Source organism: Oncorhynchus kisutch, linkage group LG19 (assembly GCF_002021735.2).
Source record: "Oncorhynchus kisutch isolate 150728-3 linkage group LG19, Okis_V2, whole genome shotgun sequence".
NCBI lineage: Eukaryota > Metazoa > Chordata > Actinopteri > Salmoniformes > Salmonidae > Oncorhynchus > Oncorhynchus kisutch.
Genome location: NC_034192.2, coordinates 7,266,558 through 7,282,996, shown reverse-complemented (window position 1 = coordinate 7,282,996; position 16,439 = coordinate 7,266,558). Strand labels below are relative to the sequence as shown.

At 42.9% G+C, this 16,439-nt stretch overlaps 1 protein-coding gene across 10 annotated transcripts in view; it reads left to right on the top strand.

The window, feature by feature from the left end:
- LOC109864558 (myotubularin-related protein 5) overlaps nt 1-16,439 on the top strand; it is a 73,603-nt gene that overhangs the window by 31,664 nt on the left and 25,500 nt on the right. For 3 of the 10 annotated variants that reach the window (XM_031797374.1, XM_031797371.1, XM_031797370.1), the window contains exons 3-13: nt 1,697-1,834; nt 2,152-2,277; nt 2,504-2,614; nt 3,253-3,339; nt 5,916-5,945; nt 7,355-7,460; nt 11,656-11,788; nt 11,972-12,095; nt 13,131-13,244; nt 15,859-15,936; nt 16,196-16,309. In XM_031797374.1, the coding sequence (XP_031653234.1) occupies nt 1,697-1,834; nt 2,152-2,277; nt 2,504-2,614; nt 3,253-3,339; nt 5,916-5,945; nt 7,355-7,460; nt 11,656-11,788; nt 11,972-12,095; nt 13,131-13,244; nt 15,859-15,936; nt 16,196-16,309 (1,161 nt within the window). The remainder of the gene's footprint in view (nt 1-1,696; nt 1,835-2,151; nt 2,278-2,503; nt 2,615-3,252; nt 3,340-5,915; nt 5,946-7,354; nt 7,461-11,655; nt 11,789-11,971; nt 12,096-13,130; nt 13,245-15,858; nt 15,937-16,195; nt 16,310-16,439) is intronic. The other 7 variants (XM_031797379.1, XM_031797377.1, XM_031797380.1 and 4 more) reach the window with 5 other exon arrangements.

The following is a 16,439-nucleotide window of genomic DNA, read 5'->3' as shown; positions in this document are numbered from 1 at the left end:
AGTAGTGAGAATGCTTTTATTTATTTCATCACATTTCCAGTGGGTCAGAAGTGTACATACACTCAATTAGTATTTGGTAGCATTGCCTTTAAATTGTTTAACTTGGGTCAACCGTTTCGGTTAGCCTTCCACAAGCTTCCCACAATAAGTTCTCACAAGAATTTTGGCCCATTCCTCCTGACAGAGCTGGTGTAACTGAGTCAGGTTTGTAAGCCTCCTTGCTCGCACACGCCTTTTCAGTTCTGCCCACATATTTTCTATGGGATTGAGGTCAGGGCTTTGTGATGGCCACTTCAATACCTTGACTTTGTTGTCCTTAAGCCATTTTGCCACAACTTTGGAAATATGCTTGGGGTCATTGTCCATTTGCAAGACCCATTTGCGACCAAGCTTTAACTTCTTGAGATGTTGCTTCAATATATCCACATCGTTTTCCTCCCTCATGATGCCATCTATTTTGTGAAGTGCACCTGTCTGTCCTGCAGCAAAGCACCCCCATAACATGATGCTGCCACCCCCGTGCTTCACAGCTGGGACGGTGTCCTTCGGCTTGCAAGCCTCCCCCCTTTTCCTCCAAACATAATGATGGTCATTATGGAAATTGCTCCCAAGGATGAACCAGACTTATGTAGGTCAACAACAAAAAAAGTCTGAGGTCTTGGCTGATTTCTTTTGATTTTTCCCATGATGTCAAGCAAAGAGGCACTGAGTTTGAAGGTAGGCCTTGAAATACATCCACAGGTACACCTCCAATTGACTCAAATGATGTCCAATTAGCCCATCAGAAGCTTCTAAAGCAATGACATCATTTTCTGGAGCTTTCCAAGCTGTTTAAAGGCACAGTCACCTTAGTGTATGTAATCTTCTGACCCACTGGAATTGTGATACAGTGAAATGATCTGTCTGTAAACAATTGTTGGAAAAATTACTTGTCATGCACAAAGTAGATGTCCTAACAGACTTGCCAAAACTATAGTGTGTTAACCAGAAATTTGTGGAATGGTTGAAAAACTAGTTTTAATGACTCCAACCTAAGTGTACAGTTGAAGTCGGAAGTTTACATACATCATCCGTACCTGAAGAAAGGCTGCATCATGAAGGGATCAACATAACCCAGAATAATTTACTGTTGATGTGTATTTAATGTCTCCCAAATAACCCTTATTCCAGTGTTGTTTATCTCATTATTGTCTAATGTGTTTTGCCAGAGTCAATATTGAAGAATTCCTAAGTGTTCATTATATATGTACAGCGGGGTTCAATGGCATGTCTGTTTTGTATTTCATTCATTCATTATATATTACAAGATGAATGCCTACAGAACAATGGTTATTCCTTGGTTTGCTTCTAGCCTATTTCTCATCCCGATCCAAAATAAGGGTGTAAGGTTAATCATTTCTGACACGTGGAAAGTTTTCTGAACTTGATATAGCCTAGCGGTGGAAAATAACCAAATGATAGGCTAGAGATCAGAGGTGAGTCACAGAGAGATGCAGAGTAGGGACATGTGACGTACCACACTGGGATTCGGCCCACTAATACTGTATATTCCTCTCCTGTCATCCATCTCTCCCTCTCCTATCCTTTTCACCTCATTCCCGTTTCCCTCCTTCTTCCCTTGTTTCTCGACCCCTGCACCCCTTGACCCATTTTCTGTCACTCGCCCTCTCCCTCCTCCTCTTTCTCCCTCTCTCAGTTCTGTCAGCCCAACGGATGGCAGTTAGTTCCAGAGAGGGAGCGTCCGTCGTTCTTCGTGTCGGTTCTGACCGACATCAACTCAGAGCGTCACTACTGTGCCTGTTTCACATTCTGGGAGGGCCTGGACAACCCTCAGGTGAGAGACTGGAGGAGAAAGAGAAGTTCCACACTTCTCCTCACACACTGAGCCAATGTCATTATGAACCAGTAACGGTATCGTTACAGCTGTACTGTGTAGCAACAATGTGCCAACATTTTACGCTGGCAACAAAGTTGTGGAAATGAGACGATCTGATCATATTAGAAACAGGTAAGGGTTTATAAAAGTTCCAAGCTGTATGTGACATCTGTGATATGACGTTACATCTTTAATGGTACGTCTATAGAACATTTGCACAAAGTAGGCTACGTTCTGTACACTGTACGATATTCTGTCTCATTCTGTGTGTGTAGCTACCGAAAGCTGAGGCCAGTGAGGTGGATGAGGACGAAGTCCCAGGGCTGGTCCAGCCGGCCCAGGTCTTTGCCCCCAAGAGCCTGGTGCTGGTGTCCCGTCTGGACCACACAGAGGTCTTCAGGGTACAACGCACCTCAAAACAATACTGCACGTCCCTGTCCGATACTCCCATTGCACTTCTCATCTATGTTTCTTGTTACAACAAAGAGTGATTGAGACAACTCTAGGCTTGATTTGGCTGTATTTTGCTTTAGGTAGTGTTCTTCACCCACAAACCCCATTTGTTATTTCACTACAAGTCAAGGAAAGTGTGTGCTTGTCTTTTGACTGGGTGCCTCCCCTGTTCAGAACTGTTTGGGACTCATCTACGCCGTGCATGTGGATAGCCTCAGCGTTCCCTTGGAAACGGTGATCGGAAACCTCCTCACCTGCATCATCCCCGTCGCTGGTGGTTCTCAGGTAAACACACCTCCTTTCAGCATGCATACCGACTTTTACGTATTCTCCTGGGCTGTGCAACCCTCCCAACCAGCTAGCCTATTAGCTTGTTAGCCCCATCCAACCTGCTAGCATATTAGCTTAGCATGTTGGCCAATGCAGACTGCTAGCACATTACTTTAACCAACCTGTTTTGCGTTGTAGCTTAGCATTAGCGGGTGTGCTATGCTAACCCTCATTGCCGAGTCAATGCTGGGTCCTCAGCAAAGAGATGGCCAGCATAGTAACCTACACACCATAGGAGGTTGGTGGCACCTTAATCCTTAATGGACCTTAATGGCACCTTGATGCCATTCCAATCGCTCCGTTCCAGGCATTATGAGCCTCCTCCCCTTAGCAGCCTCCACTGCTACACACAATGTATTGGAATATTTTCTTAGCTCTTGTATTCACCCTATGTGCACAATTTAAATGTACTGTTTGTCTCAAACTAATTCAATGACGCTACAGCATGAAGTAGTGTAACATACAGTAAACTAGTATACTAAATCGTGCACTACTAGTATATTGGGCCTATACGTACATTTCTGTACATTTTGTTCCCTTGTGTAACATGCCATTGAACCCCGCTGTACATTGGTTCCTCCTGTGTGTTACAGATAAATGAGTCCCCAGTATGTAGTTTAAATCTTTCGGTTCCTCAGGCCTTAGCCTGTGACTGGCTACTGGGCTGCTTTCAGGACCAGGTAACATCACCTTCCGGCAGCTTCTTACCAATTCGCTTGCCTCATTGTGATTTTATCTATTTAGATAAACATGATGATTCTAAAAAGTCTGTTTTGTATTTCCTGTAATCATCTCAAACCATGCTGATTTTAATATTCACTCAGTGGTTTGCAGTTTGCTCTAGTCTGCTTTTGTGGAATTTGTGGCCTAACGATGCTGCGTATTCCATGCTACATTAACCTGTCAATAATTTAAATCATTTTTGAGACCTTTTTAAAGTCAAAGAATTGTTTTGATTCTGTGTGCCGTTGTTTGTCGTGGATCGATGTGATGTGTTTGCCATTATTGATCTGTTGTAGAAGTGCATAGACTTTTCAATTGGTGAGGAACACACACCGTACACAAACACTGGTTCTCTGAGGGTGACCATATGGGACACCAGATGGCCTTATAGCAGGCAGTGCAGTGGTCTGAATGAGAGATGGGACTAATCAGCATTAACACACACACGCACACACAGATCTTGCAAACAAAAACAAACACACTTGACTTACACACACTCCGAGATCTTCAGGCATTGGATACTATAGCACAGATCATTCTATATTAAAACAGTACTTGAAGAGCAATGCTAGGTGTTTGTTACGGTGTAATAGCAGGTTTGATACTATCAAATGTCTAACTTTTTTATTAGACTCAGTCTAGACTTGCTAGGACTCTCCCCAGTCATGCCACGTCAACCACTGTCATCCCAACATACATTGCAACACACCCACTTTACTACTGCAACTGGCAATTATCTCAACTGTCAGATACGCACTCCTGACATACAGAGCAGCAACCTTTAGCCCAGTTACTGTACAGTGGAATATATATGAGTCTGATATGGAACCTGCCTGAACGTTTGTGTGTGTGCGCGCACGTCTGCCCGTCTGTATGAGGGATTTTATAGATAATTGTAAATGACTGTGTCTAGTCTCCACAATGTCTCCTGGTTACCAGCCCAAGGACGTTCTGTCAATGGGCCAATCTCCATAAATAACTTATTGGATTTCCTGAAATATTAACTGTAAAACATTAACTAAGCAGATTTTCCCTTTTTAAAGTAACTTTACTGAAAAATGACAATGTTACACAAGTATAACATTTCAGTCCTCTGTTATTTCACCCCAAGGTCATAAACACATCATCTGACTAATTTACCCATCGGATGTATGTAGCTATGATAGGGTTGGGCGATATGGCAAATACATTATCACTATCTATATATTTTTTCATTCGAAAATGATCATTATCACGTTATTAATCAAATAATGTTTAAAAGGTGCATATCTGCTTCAAACTCAAGAATGCCTGAACACACCGTGGTTAGAGCGTTGGGCCAGTAACCGAAAGGTTGCTAGATCGAATCCCCGAGCTGACAAGGTAAAAATCTGTCGTTCTATCCCTGAACAAGGAAGTTAACCCACTGTTCCCCGATAGGCCGTCATTGTAAATAAGAAGTTGTTCTTAACTGACTTGCCTAGTTAAATGAAAGTTACATTTTTTATTTTTTATTGTGAGCTACACATGGAAAATTGTTCCATGTTTGCTGCTAGGGAGCATGTACCTGGTGTCAATTAAATTGATAAGCTTCTTGAAACCTTCCTTTTCGACTGTGCTAATTGGTAGCATGTCCTTAGCAATGCGATGCATAATAGCATTTGTGATGTTTGCATGTGTGGCATAAATGCTGTCAGTGTTGACTGCTTCGGGCAAACATCCCTAGATTTGGCTGGTGCTTGAGGGGCGTTTATCAACACCGTGGCGCAAACTTCCTGCATGTTCCAAAGAGTGATTTTGCTTAAGATGCTGAAAAAGGTTTGTCGTATTACCAGACTTCGTAGTCACCTGTCTACGGCACAATTTGCACCGAACATTGCTCTGCTGTTTGTCGGACTTCAAAAAGCCAAACCACTTCCAAATGACAAACAGTTTAACCCTTTTTATCAATCATTTCTTCGTTGGAAGCTGGTCCTTCTCCATGGCTATCACTGCCACTGTTTTCGCCTACGTCACGAATTTCTCGTGGTTAATGGTGGCTACTCCATCACTCGAGGTGCGAAGTGTTTTTTTGTGGGCGTATACCTCTCCACGTGCACATTGTCACTTCTCCGCGCGTTCCTGCTGCGTCACAGAGGTGAAATAGACTGCGGTACCTAATTATTTTTTTATATCGACATCAACAAAAATGAATGTAAACGTTTTTATATGGTTATTGAGAGAAGTAATTACCTCTTGATATTGATTTATCGCCCAGCCCTAAGCTACAATGTCAGATATTAAATGTGGCTGAACTGAACTGAGCTGTGGATGCTTCCATTTTATTTCCCCAAAGTTGACAGCTGGTTTGACTCTGTGCCTTATGTTAATGTTGCTGTACTCTCATGTCATAATGCCACGCTGTTACCATCTGTGTATATTTGTAATGTCATGTTAATGTTTTGTCATGTTTTTGTTTGGACCCTGTTGTCTCTAATCCGTGTGTTGTCCTATGGTGTATTTCTCTCTCTGTGTGTGTGTGTGTGTATGTGTTTGGGGTGCTTGACTTGTGTAGCCGTGCCAGGAGGAGAGAGAAGAGAGCTTGGTACGCCGCCTGACTAATTTATTCTCCTTTCAACCAATCAGCTCCTAGCTTTCCCTAATTCTGTCGGGATCCTCCTATGTCTATGTATCTCACCTAACTCTCTCTCAAGGGAAAACCAATCAAATCACTTTGATAAGGCCCAGTCTGTTACCCAATGGCTGATCTTTTTACGATCTGTTATTGGTAGCCTGGAAAAATTCAAGGATATCTAATTGGTTGTTGATCAGACGAGTGACGGTGAAATGGTGTTCAACAGTTGGATCATTGCGTTCCCATTGCTGCTGCTGCTGTAGAGAGCATGAGCTAACGCCAACCTTTTCGTTCCAAGATATATACTTGGGCCTTGTATTTTAAGTACTTTTAAATTAAGATTTGGCTACAGTAGATTCCTGCTTCTGGAGTTTATTTAAAATGTCTGTTTTTAAATCAATTTTCTATTTTATAGTGAAAATGTATTTTTGAAGAATTTCAGTACTTAAAATAATTTGCATTCCTACTTGTCAAATGTGGTATACAGCCTCTGTAGGTAGTTCCAGTTGTTTCTGTGTATTCTGTTGTATTACTATGTGATGTCTGTCCTCGAGGCTGCTGTGATTGTGTTTCTATGTGATGTATTGGATGCCTTCTTTGACCTTGTGCTACCTGTCCTGTATGCAACTCTTTGTAATCGGTCTTCATTTGCAGTCAAGACCCACGGTGCCTATCATGCTGTGCAAATTGTGCCTTAACTCATATCGCCTAACATGCTTTTTCAGTCTTGCAAATACTTAAAATCCAGAACAGTCATTGACATTGCATGCAACATAAATATCACACTTACAAATGATGGCAACTTATATTTTACAACAACTAGTACAACTCTCTTAAGCTATAAATGTAATTTATGTGCTACAATGTGAAGTTTACATGACTTTCATGAATGTTACAATCAACAACAAAACAATCTAAATCATTCTCACTTCCCTTCCCTCTGTCACATGGCCGTAAGAACTATCCAGTAACACTAAACCAATAAGACATTTCAAATGTTAAGACCCCCCCCCCCCCCCAAAATCATTCAGATGTTTGAACTCTGCCCTTTCCAAAATGAAATGGAAATGTCCCTCTATGGACAATCTGGAATGTCATTGGTATTTGACTCCCATAGAGGCCCTTTTAATATGGTGGGCTGATTTGAATCTGTGGTAAGGCCCATTGCTATGGGTTTCTCAGTTCAGCTCTGAATGGCTGGTTACTGTGGAGTTCTAATGTACCTGCTAAACCCCTGTGATTCATATCTGTGATTTCTCCTCAATACACTCCAACTCTCTGTGATTGTGCTGTAGTTGCTAATCCCCATTTTTCAGAGAAAGAGCGTTCACACTATCTGTTCTCTTTTTCCATGCGTCCCTCTTTCTTTCTCTCTCTAGAGGACTATAACATTGGGAGCGGGCGATCGACAGGTCATCCAGACTCCCATCAACGACTCCCTCCCTGTCAGCGGCAGCAGCGTAGCCCATCTCTTTAGACAGCTTGGTACGTCAAATCACAATGCAGTTTATTCAGCCCAGGACCGATGGGGCACCTTATGATCAGTGATGTCAGTGATATGGACCAATCAGAGTCCGATGTTCCCTCACCTAGGAAATGTTCCTTTGATTTAAAGACCTTCACCAATTGTTCAATTGCTTAATGAACGCAAATCACAGGCCTATATTTGATGAGTTGTGGGAAAAGGCAGGAGTGTGTGTATGTATATAAACTCAGCAAAAAAATTAATGTCCTCACTGTCAACTGCATTTATTTTCAGCAAACTTAACGTGTATATATTTGTATGAACATAACAAGATTCAACAACTGAGACATCAACTGAACAAGTTCCACAGACATGTGACTAACAGAAATTGAATAATGTGTCCCTGAACAAAGGGGGGGGGGGTAAAAATCAAGGAGTAACAATGCAGCTGGTGGCCACACCAGATACTGACTAAGTACTGCTGTCCTCATGGACTGCACCAGATTTGCCAGTTCTTGCTGTAAGATGTTACTCCACTCTTCCAGCAAGGCACCTGCAAGTTCCTGGACATTTCTGGGGGGATTGGCCCTCACCCTCCGATCCAACAGGTCCCAGATGTGCTCAATGGGATTGAGATCCAGGCTCTTCGCTGGCTATGGCAGAACACTGACATTCCTGTCTTGCAGGAAATCACGCACAGAACGAGCAGTATGGCTGGTGGCATTGTCATGCTGGAGGGTCATGTCAGATGAGTTTGCAGGAAGGGTACCACATGAAGTAGGAGGATGTCTTTCCTGTAACGCACAGAGTTGAGATTGCCTGCAATGACAACAAGCTCAGTCCGATGATGCTGTGACACACCGACCCAGACCATGACGGACCCTCCACCTCCAAATTGATCCCGCTCCAGAGTACAGGCCTCGGTGTAACGCTCATTCCTTCAATGATAAATGCGAATCCGACCATCACCCCTGGTGAGACAAACTGCGACTCATCAGTGAAGAGCACTTTTTCCAGTCCTGTCTGGTCAAGCGACGGTGGGTTTGTGCCCATAGGTGACGTTGTTGCCGGTGATGTCTGTGGACCTGCCTTACAATAAGCCTACAAGCCCTCAGTCCAGCCTCTCTCAGCCTATTGTGGACAGTCTGAGTACTGATGGAGGGATTGTGTGTTCCTGGTGTGTTCCTGGTGTAACTCGGGCAGTTGTTGCAATCCTGTACCTGTCCCGGTGGGATGTTTGGATGTATCGATTCTGTGCAGGTGTTGTTACACGCGGTCTGCCACTGCGAGGACTATCAGCTGTCCATCCTGTCTCCCTGTAGCGCTGTCTTCGGTGTCTCACAGTACGGACATTGCAATTTATTGCCCTGGCCACATCTGTAGTCGTCACGCATCCTTGCAGCATGCCAAAGGCATGTTCATGCAGATGAGCAGGGACCCTGGGCATCTATCTTTTGGTGTTTTTCAGAGTCAGTAGAACGGCCTTTTTAGTGTCCTAAGTTTTCATAACTGACCTTAATTGCCTACCGTCTGTAAGCTGTTAGTGTCTTAACGACCATTCCAAAGGTGCATGTTCATTAATTGTTTATGGTTCATTGAACAAGCATGGGAAACAGTGTTTTAAGCCTTTACAATGAAGATCTGTGAAGTTATTTGGATTTTTACGAATTATCTTTGAAAGACAGGGTCCTGAAAAACGGACGTTTCTTTTTTTGCTGAGTTTACTCTACCATTCAAAAGTTTGGGGTCACTTAGAAATGTCCTTGTTTTTTTTTTTTTAGAAAAGCTTTTTTTTTGTCTATTTAAAATAACATCATTGATCAGAAATACAGTGTAGACATTGTTGTAAATGAAAAAAGAAAATGAAAAAAAAAAGGAATATCTACATAGGTGTACAGAAGCCCATTTATCAGCAACCATCACTCCTGTGTTCCAATTGCATGTTGTTAGCTAATCCAGGTTTATCATATTAAAAGGCTAATTGATCATTAGAAAACCCTTTTGCAATTATGTTAACACAGCTGAAAACTGTTCTGATTAAAGAAGCAATAAAACGGTCCTTCTTTAGACTAGTTGAGTATCTGGAGCATCGGCATGTGTGGGTTCAATTACAGGCTCAAAATAGCCAGAAACAAAGAACGTTTCTTCTGAAACTCGTCAGAAACTGAAGATCTCGTACAACGCTGTGTACTACTCCCTTCAATGCTGTGTACTACACCCTTCTATTCTGGCTCTAACCAGAATAGAAAGAGGAGTGGGAGGCCCCGGTGCACAACTGAGCAAGAGGACAAGCACATTGGAGTGTCTAGTTTGGGAAACAGACGCCTCACAAGTCCTCAACTGGCAGCTAGATTAAATAGTATCCGCAAAACACAGTCTTAACGTCAAAAGTGAAGAGGCAACTCCGGGATGCTGGCCATCTAGACAGAGTTCCTCTGTCCAGTGTCTGTGTTCTTTTGACCATGTTAGTCTTTTATTATTGGCCAGTTTGAGATATGGCTTATTCTTTGTAACTGCGTAGATGGCCAGCATCCCGGAGTCACCGCTTCACTTTTGACGTTAAGACTGTGTTTTGCGGATACTATTTAATCTAGCTGCCAGTTGAGGACTTGTGAGGCGTCTGTTTCCCAAACTAGACACTCTTAGAAAACAAGGGCATTTCTAAGTGACCCCAAACTTTTTAACAGTTGCCTGTGTGTACACTGCATTCGGATAGTATTCAGAACCCTTGACTTTTTCCACATTTTGTTACATTACAGCCTTATTCAAAAATGTATTAAATTGTGTTCCCCCCCATCATTCTACACACAATACCCCCACAATACCCCCATAATGACAAAGCAATAAAAGGTTTTGAAATATTACATTTACGCAAGTATTCAGACCCATTACTCAGCACTTTTTTGAAGCAACTTTGGCAGCGATTACAGCCTCAAGTCTTCTTCGGTATGACGCTACAAGCTTGGCACACCTGTATTTGGGGAGTTTCTTCTGTTCTTCTCTGCAGATCCTATCAAGCTATGTCAGGTTGGATGGGGAGCATTACTGCACATCTATTTTCAGGTCTCTCCTGAGATGTTCGTTCGGGTTCAAGTCCGGCGCTGGCTGGGCCACTCCTGTGTTGTCTTGGCCGTGTGCTTAGGGTCGTTGACCTGTTCCCCCCCCCCCCCCCCCCAGTCTGAGAACCTGTTTCAGAGCACTCAGGACTTCATCAAGGATCTCTCTGTAGTTTGTGCTGTTCATCTTTCCCTCAATCCTGACTAGTCTCTCAGTCCCTGTCACTGAAAAACATCCCCACAGCACGATGCTGCCACCATGCTTCACCGTAGGGATGGTGCCAGGCGTGACACTTGGCATTCAGGCCAAAGAGTTCAATCATAGTTTCATAAGACGAGAGAATCTTGTTTTTCATGGTCTGAGCGTCCTTTAGGTGCCTTTTGGCAAACTCCAAGTGGGCTGTCATGTGCCTTTTCCTGAGGAGTGGCTTACGTCTGGCCACTCAATCATAAAGTCCTGATTGGTGGAGTGCTACAGAGATGGTTGTCCTTCTGGAAGATTCTCCCATCTCCACAGAGGAACTCTAGAGCTCGGGCAGTGACCAAGGCCCTTCTCCCCCGATTGCTCAGTTTGGCCAGGCTCTTGGAAGAGTCTGTGGTTCCAAACTTCTTCCATTTAAGAATGATGGCGGCCACTGTTTTTGGGGACCTTCAATGCTGCAGACCTTTTTTCGTACCCTTCCCCAGATATGTGCCTCGACACAATCCTGTCTCGGAGCTCTACGAACAATTCCTTCAACCTCATGCCTTGGTTTTTTTGCTCTGACATGCACTGTCAACTGTGGAACCTTATAGGCAGGTGTGTGCCTTTCCAAATCATGTCCAATCAATTGAATTTACCACAGGTGGACTCTAAGTTGTTGAAACATATCAAGGATGATCAATGGAAACTGTATGCACCTGAGCTCAATTTTGAGTCTCATAGCAAAGCGTCTGAATACTTATGTAAATAAGGTATTTAGTTTTTGTTATAAATTTGCGAAAGAATTCTAAGAACCTGTGTTTGCTTTGTCATTTTGGGGTATTGGATGTAGATATCTGTCTTAATGCCTGCATGTTTGATCATTTTGTTTGAAGATACATTTGATCTTTACAATCCACGCAGTCGGTCCCTGCAGGTGAAGTGAATACTGTACCTCTGTTATGTTGTTGCTCTCAGGTATAGTGAACGTCCTGTATCTGTTCTGTGCTGCTCTGACGGAACACAAAATCCTGTTCCTGTCCAGCAGCTACCAGAGACTAACAGACGCCTGCAGAGCACTACTGGCCATCATGTTCCCCCTCAAATACAGGTTTGTGTGTGTTTTTCATTGTAAAATAGGTTCATAGATGTCTTTTTTTTAATATTGTGAATTTACAGGGATTTGATTAACAAGATATTGGTATGTTAGTTTGGGTTATTTCCTCACTTATCATATCATCTCCTAATCTGATTCCTGATAAATCTGATTTCCTCTTGTTTTCCCTCCCGCCAGTTTTACTTACGTCCCCATCCTGCCGGGCAAACTCCTGGAGGTGCTGAGCACACCCACGCCTTTCATCATCGGGGTCAATTCTTTCTTCCGTTCCGAGACCCAGGAACTGGTGGGTAGCATGACCGTATGTTCCAATCTACAATACTTCTTTTTGATTTATTTTCTAGATCATGTTTATATATTCCGTCAGTGGTATGCATTTGTAAAGCCTATCTGATGCCAGTAAAGACCGTCTTAATTCTGTGTTGCCCCCCCATACTTTGACAGCCTGTGGTACGATCTTGATTATTGGATATTGTCAGTTCTCTGGCCTTCTTTCCTTATCTATAATTCATCTCACTCAACAACCCAGACCTGCTGTGTTTTAGCCATCTGAAACCTCTCTTAGCTTAAACACCTCTCAGTACTAACACAACGGTCTTTGTAAACCATGCCAAGGTACATTAGCAATATACATGACATGTAACTTAAATATCTTCATTCTATAGCCAGTGGAATGTTGGATGACTTTGAAAGTTTCCTTTTGTTATTAAGGACAAACTAATGGTTAAGATGAATAATACAAATAATATATTTATTTTGTATATCGCTTTTCATTAGTTATCTCAAAGCTCTGAGGAAAGAATAATACAAAAGGATATTCAATAAAAACAAGGTACATTTTAGAGTGAAGGCAGGTAAAATAGTAGTAGTGGGCTAGGCACTAAATACATTTCAGATTGGGATTGAGGACTATGAAAAGACAGTCATTATAGTGTCATGTTTCTGAGGTCTAGGTTAGGGTGCGTTAAACTACATGTGGTCCCTCGCCATGCTTTGTTATGTAATGACTTTTAACAACAGACTGCCTGTCTGTATAATATAGTATACTATACAGTCACATGGCTCTCATAGATCGATTGATGATGGGGGGTGAGAGGTTATCGCCTTGGCAACCCAACTGCCTGTTAAAAGGTCAATTTCACTGCTGCAGTAGGTAAAGTTCTGTAATGAATAGCTGTTGACAGAAGCTTTTGTGTGCGTGTCTGTGGCTCTGTCAGTCACTACTGTTCTCAATCAGCACACTTAGCCTCATGTACAGTATGCAGTACAGTGATCTCTTACAAGATCAATCAAAGATATCGCACTGACTGAGCCGTCTATGTGTGTTGTTCTACAGTTGGATGTGATCATCGCTGACCTGGACGGAGGCACGGTGACCATCCCGGAGTGTGTCCACATCTCTCTGCTCCCCGACCCCCTCCTGCAGCAGACCCAGACTGCCCTCTCCATGGTAACCACCGTGACGACAACTCACACCTCACCGCAACACCCTTCAGACTTCTACACCTTCACGTCATACAGCTACATCAGAGTCACCAATACCAGTACAGCACGTTAACCCAACACAGGGACTCCCACTATGTATTACCCTGAACCATGTACAGCTATAGTGGTTTAAGCACAGCATCACATTGAGATGTTGATTTACTACTTCTGAACCAACTCCTTTTCTAAATAAGGTCAAGTTCCTTATTGTAATCGAGCTTCACTGCCAGCGCAATCTGGAAATTCCTCTTGTTCAGATAAGATCCATGTTATGTAAAACTAATCTGATTTTCTGATTGGGCCTGCCTATCATTGGTGTCTATGGCTGGTTTTATGCTTTTGTTTCTATGTGGAGGAGAGCCATGCCATTGCTTTCCCATCATTAGCTACAACAAACACATGGTGGCAGATTTTATTTATTGAATGATTCTGGTTGATATTGTAAGCAATCGGGTTTGTGATCACAATGTAATTTACCACAATCTTAAATTCTAATTGTAAGGTATCGGAACTAACATTACACACCCCTATAAAACAATATAATGTTTTACAATATAAAAATTACCCATGAGACACAACTAAAAACAATGCAGTCATGAACTGTTCATGATGATACGTCTGTTTTTAGTTTCACAATTGGTGTGAGTTGGCATGTGCAGAGCTTACTGTAATACACAGTAGTCCAATAAAGAATTATGAAAGAATGGATATTCCCATCTTCAATGAATGAAATGATACTACAATCTGGAGCCAAAAGAGGGTTTATTTGTTTGCCTGTATGACATTGGCATTGATTCCCACAGCCCTAACTGTTTGTGTTATCAGAGTTGGACCAGAGGGAGAAGATGAATTATAGAATCTGACATGCTGTCCCACATGAGAAATATTTGGGAACATATTATTCCCTTGATAAAAATGTCTTCCTCCCCTCATTTCTTTATCAGGATAAGAGTCAAGTTGTATGTTTTAATATGAAGGAACATTTGATATGGACTTGCGTAGATTGCTCAGAATATTGCCAGACCGGCATTGCTCGGAACTGCTCAAAATGCGTACTTCATTAGCTTTTTGGCACTTTTCTTAACTGTTATAGAAAAACAATTTTGGTTGTTTTTTGACACATGTCCGTGGTAAATTATATTTTAGTACATGTGACCGTATACAGTGTTCATGCTTTTAACTCTCCAAGGCTGTCTGTCTGAGATCAATGGGCTTTATCTCAGGCTGGTCTCTATGATCTCTATTGGCTGGAGGGCATGAAACATGAGCCATACTCAATCTGCACGGTTACTAGCCAATCTGTTACGGCTAGACTGAACAGGAGAGGAGGAGGGAGGGACAAATGAGGAGGGAAAGGGGGGAAAGCAAGAAAAGGCAAAAGAGAATGAGACCGGGTTAGGCTGTTACTGTGTCCTCTCGGTCAGAGGTACATTGAAAAGGAGCTGTTCCTCAACCAGTATACTTCCCCCTTGTCCTTCATTACCATGTTTAAACATTCCTAGATGTTTGAAAAACAACACAGTGGAAAGAGCTAGGTACCAGCCAATACCTGCTCTGGTAAGTAATAGAGACTGTAAAATTGTTCCATCTCAGAACAACCAGTCCTGAGATGGGACCTGACCATTCTACAATACAATATACAGGCCTCTCCCACTTCCCTCTGTTCTGTCCTCCTTTCTTTTCTTCCCCCTGTCTCCCTCTGTCCTAACCTGTGTGGGCCATAGAGACTTGTAGTGCTGGCCCGGTGACCCTGCATGGCTGGAATGAGACCAGAGCCCTGTAATGCAGGGACAATTTCACTGGAAGTGCTAGTCCTCTGTGTCCTGAGTCAATAAAACACTATGTGCATGTGACGTGTATGCACACATGCTTCCTTCCATAACCAGTGAAGCACATTGTGCGTGATCATGGGGTCCATTCCGCCCTGCATTTGTCTGCCTGCACTGTCAGTCTCTGTGCAGAGCTGTCCAAGCCTCAGCCCCCCAGCCGGGTCACATAATAGGCCTAAGTGACCTTCACCCAGACCAGCACAGAGAGGATAATTGCAGTTTGTGAAAAGCGATAGCTTTTGCAACTGGAGGGATAGTTAATTTGTTTAATCATCTGGAAAAGTTATATGGGGGTTGGTGGAGTGCGGTGGGTGAAGGTTGTTGCAGTGATGCTTCTAGAGATAGTTGGGCAGCAACCGTTGGGTGTGGGCTTATCTAGGTACTCCGCTGCTCTCTTCACGATTAGCTGAATTAATTCACCTCACCATCCCCAAACACAAATAGGACTGTGAATAGGAGATTCTGCAGCTAATTTAGTTAATGGGTGTTTGCTGCTTAGTCTGAAGCCACATCGGTCTCATTTATGAGCAAGGCTTCCAAGAATTCTCATCTTCTTAAAAGCTTCTGACAGCGTATTGTAATTTATGATACCCGATGAAGCGGTGTCCGAATGCCAAAATGTAGCAGCAGCTGCTGTAGGATTTATGTACTGAATAATATTGATGAACTGAACAGATGTAATGAGAAGACTGTTAGATGATATTTCTGTCCCATGTTGTTGTAATATGACTCCTGCCATCTTGTTTGTAGGTGTTGGACCCAGAGCTGGAGATGGCTGACCATGCCTTCCCCCCTTCCTCCACACAACCCTCCACACTCAAGATCCAGGTAATGTTGAGCCCTTCTATCCTCGGTGGAAGGTGTGTTTGTGGAAAAAGAAGGAATACAATTGCACTCACTACTGTAAGTTGCTCTGGATAAGAGCATCTGCTAAATGGCTCAAATGTAAATTGAGAAAGTCTCTGTCCCTTTGTTTGGGGCAATGCTGCAGCAAGGTCTCTGTATTTCTGAGCTTTCTCAGGCTTACTGTCCAGCTGTCCCATACTTACCCCTCAGTATGTTATAATTCCCTGTCTGTGTGTTGCAGGATAAGGAGATCCGGGCGGTGTTTCTGTGGCTGTTCGGCCAGCTGTTCCATGGCTATCGCTGGTGTTTGCACATCATCCGTATCCACCCTGAACCAGTCATCCGCTTCCATAAGGTACACATCACCTTCTATCTCTCTGAACTTTATTCCTAAGGTGATATATTGTGTTCATACAAGCCTGGAACTAACTACGGTCTTTATGAACACAATGGAATATATCACTTTAATCTCTGCCTGGAGGACA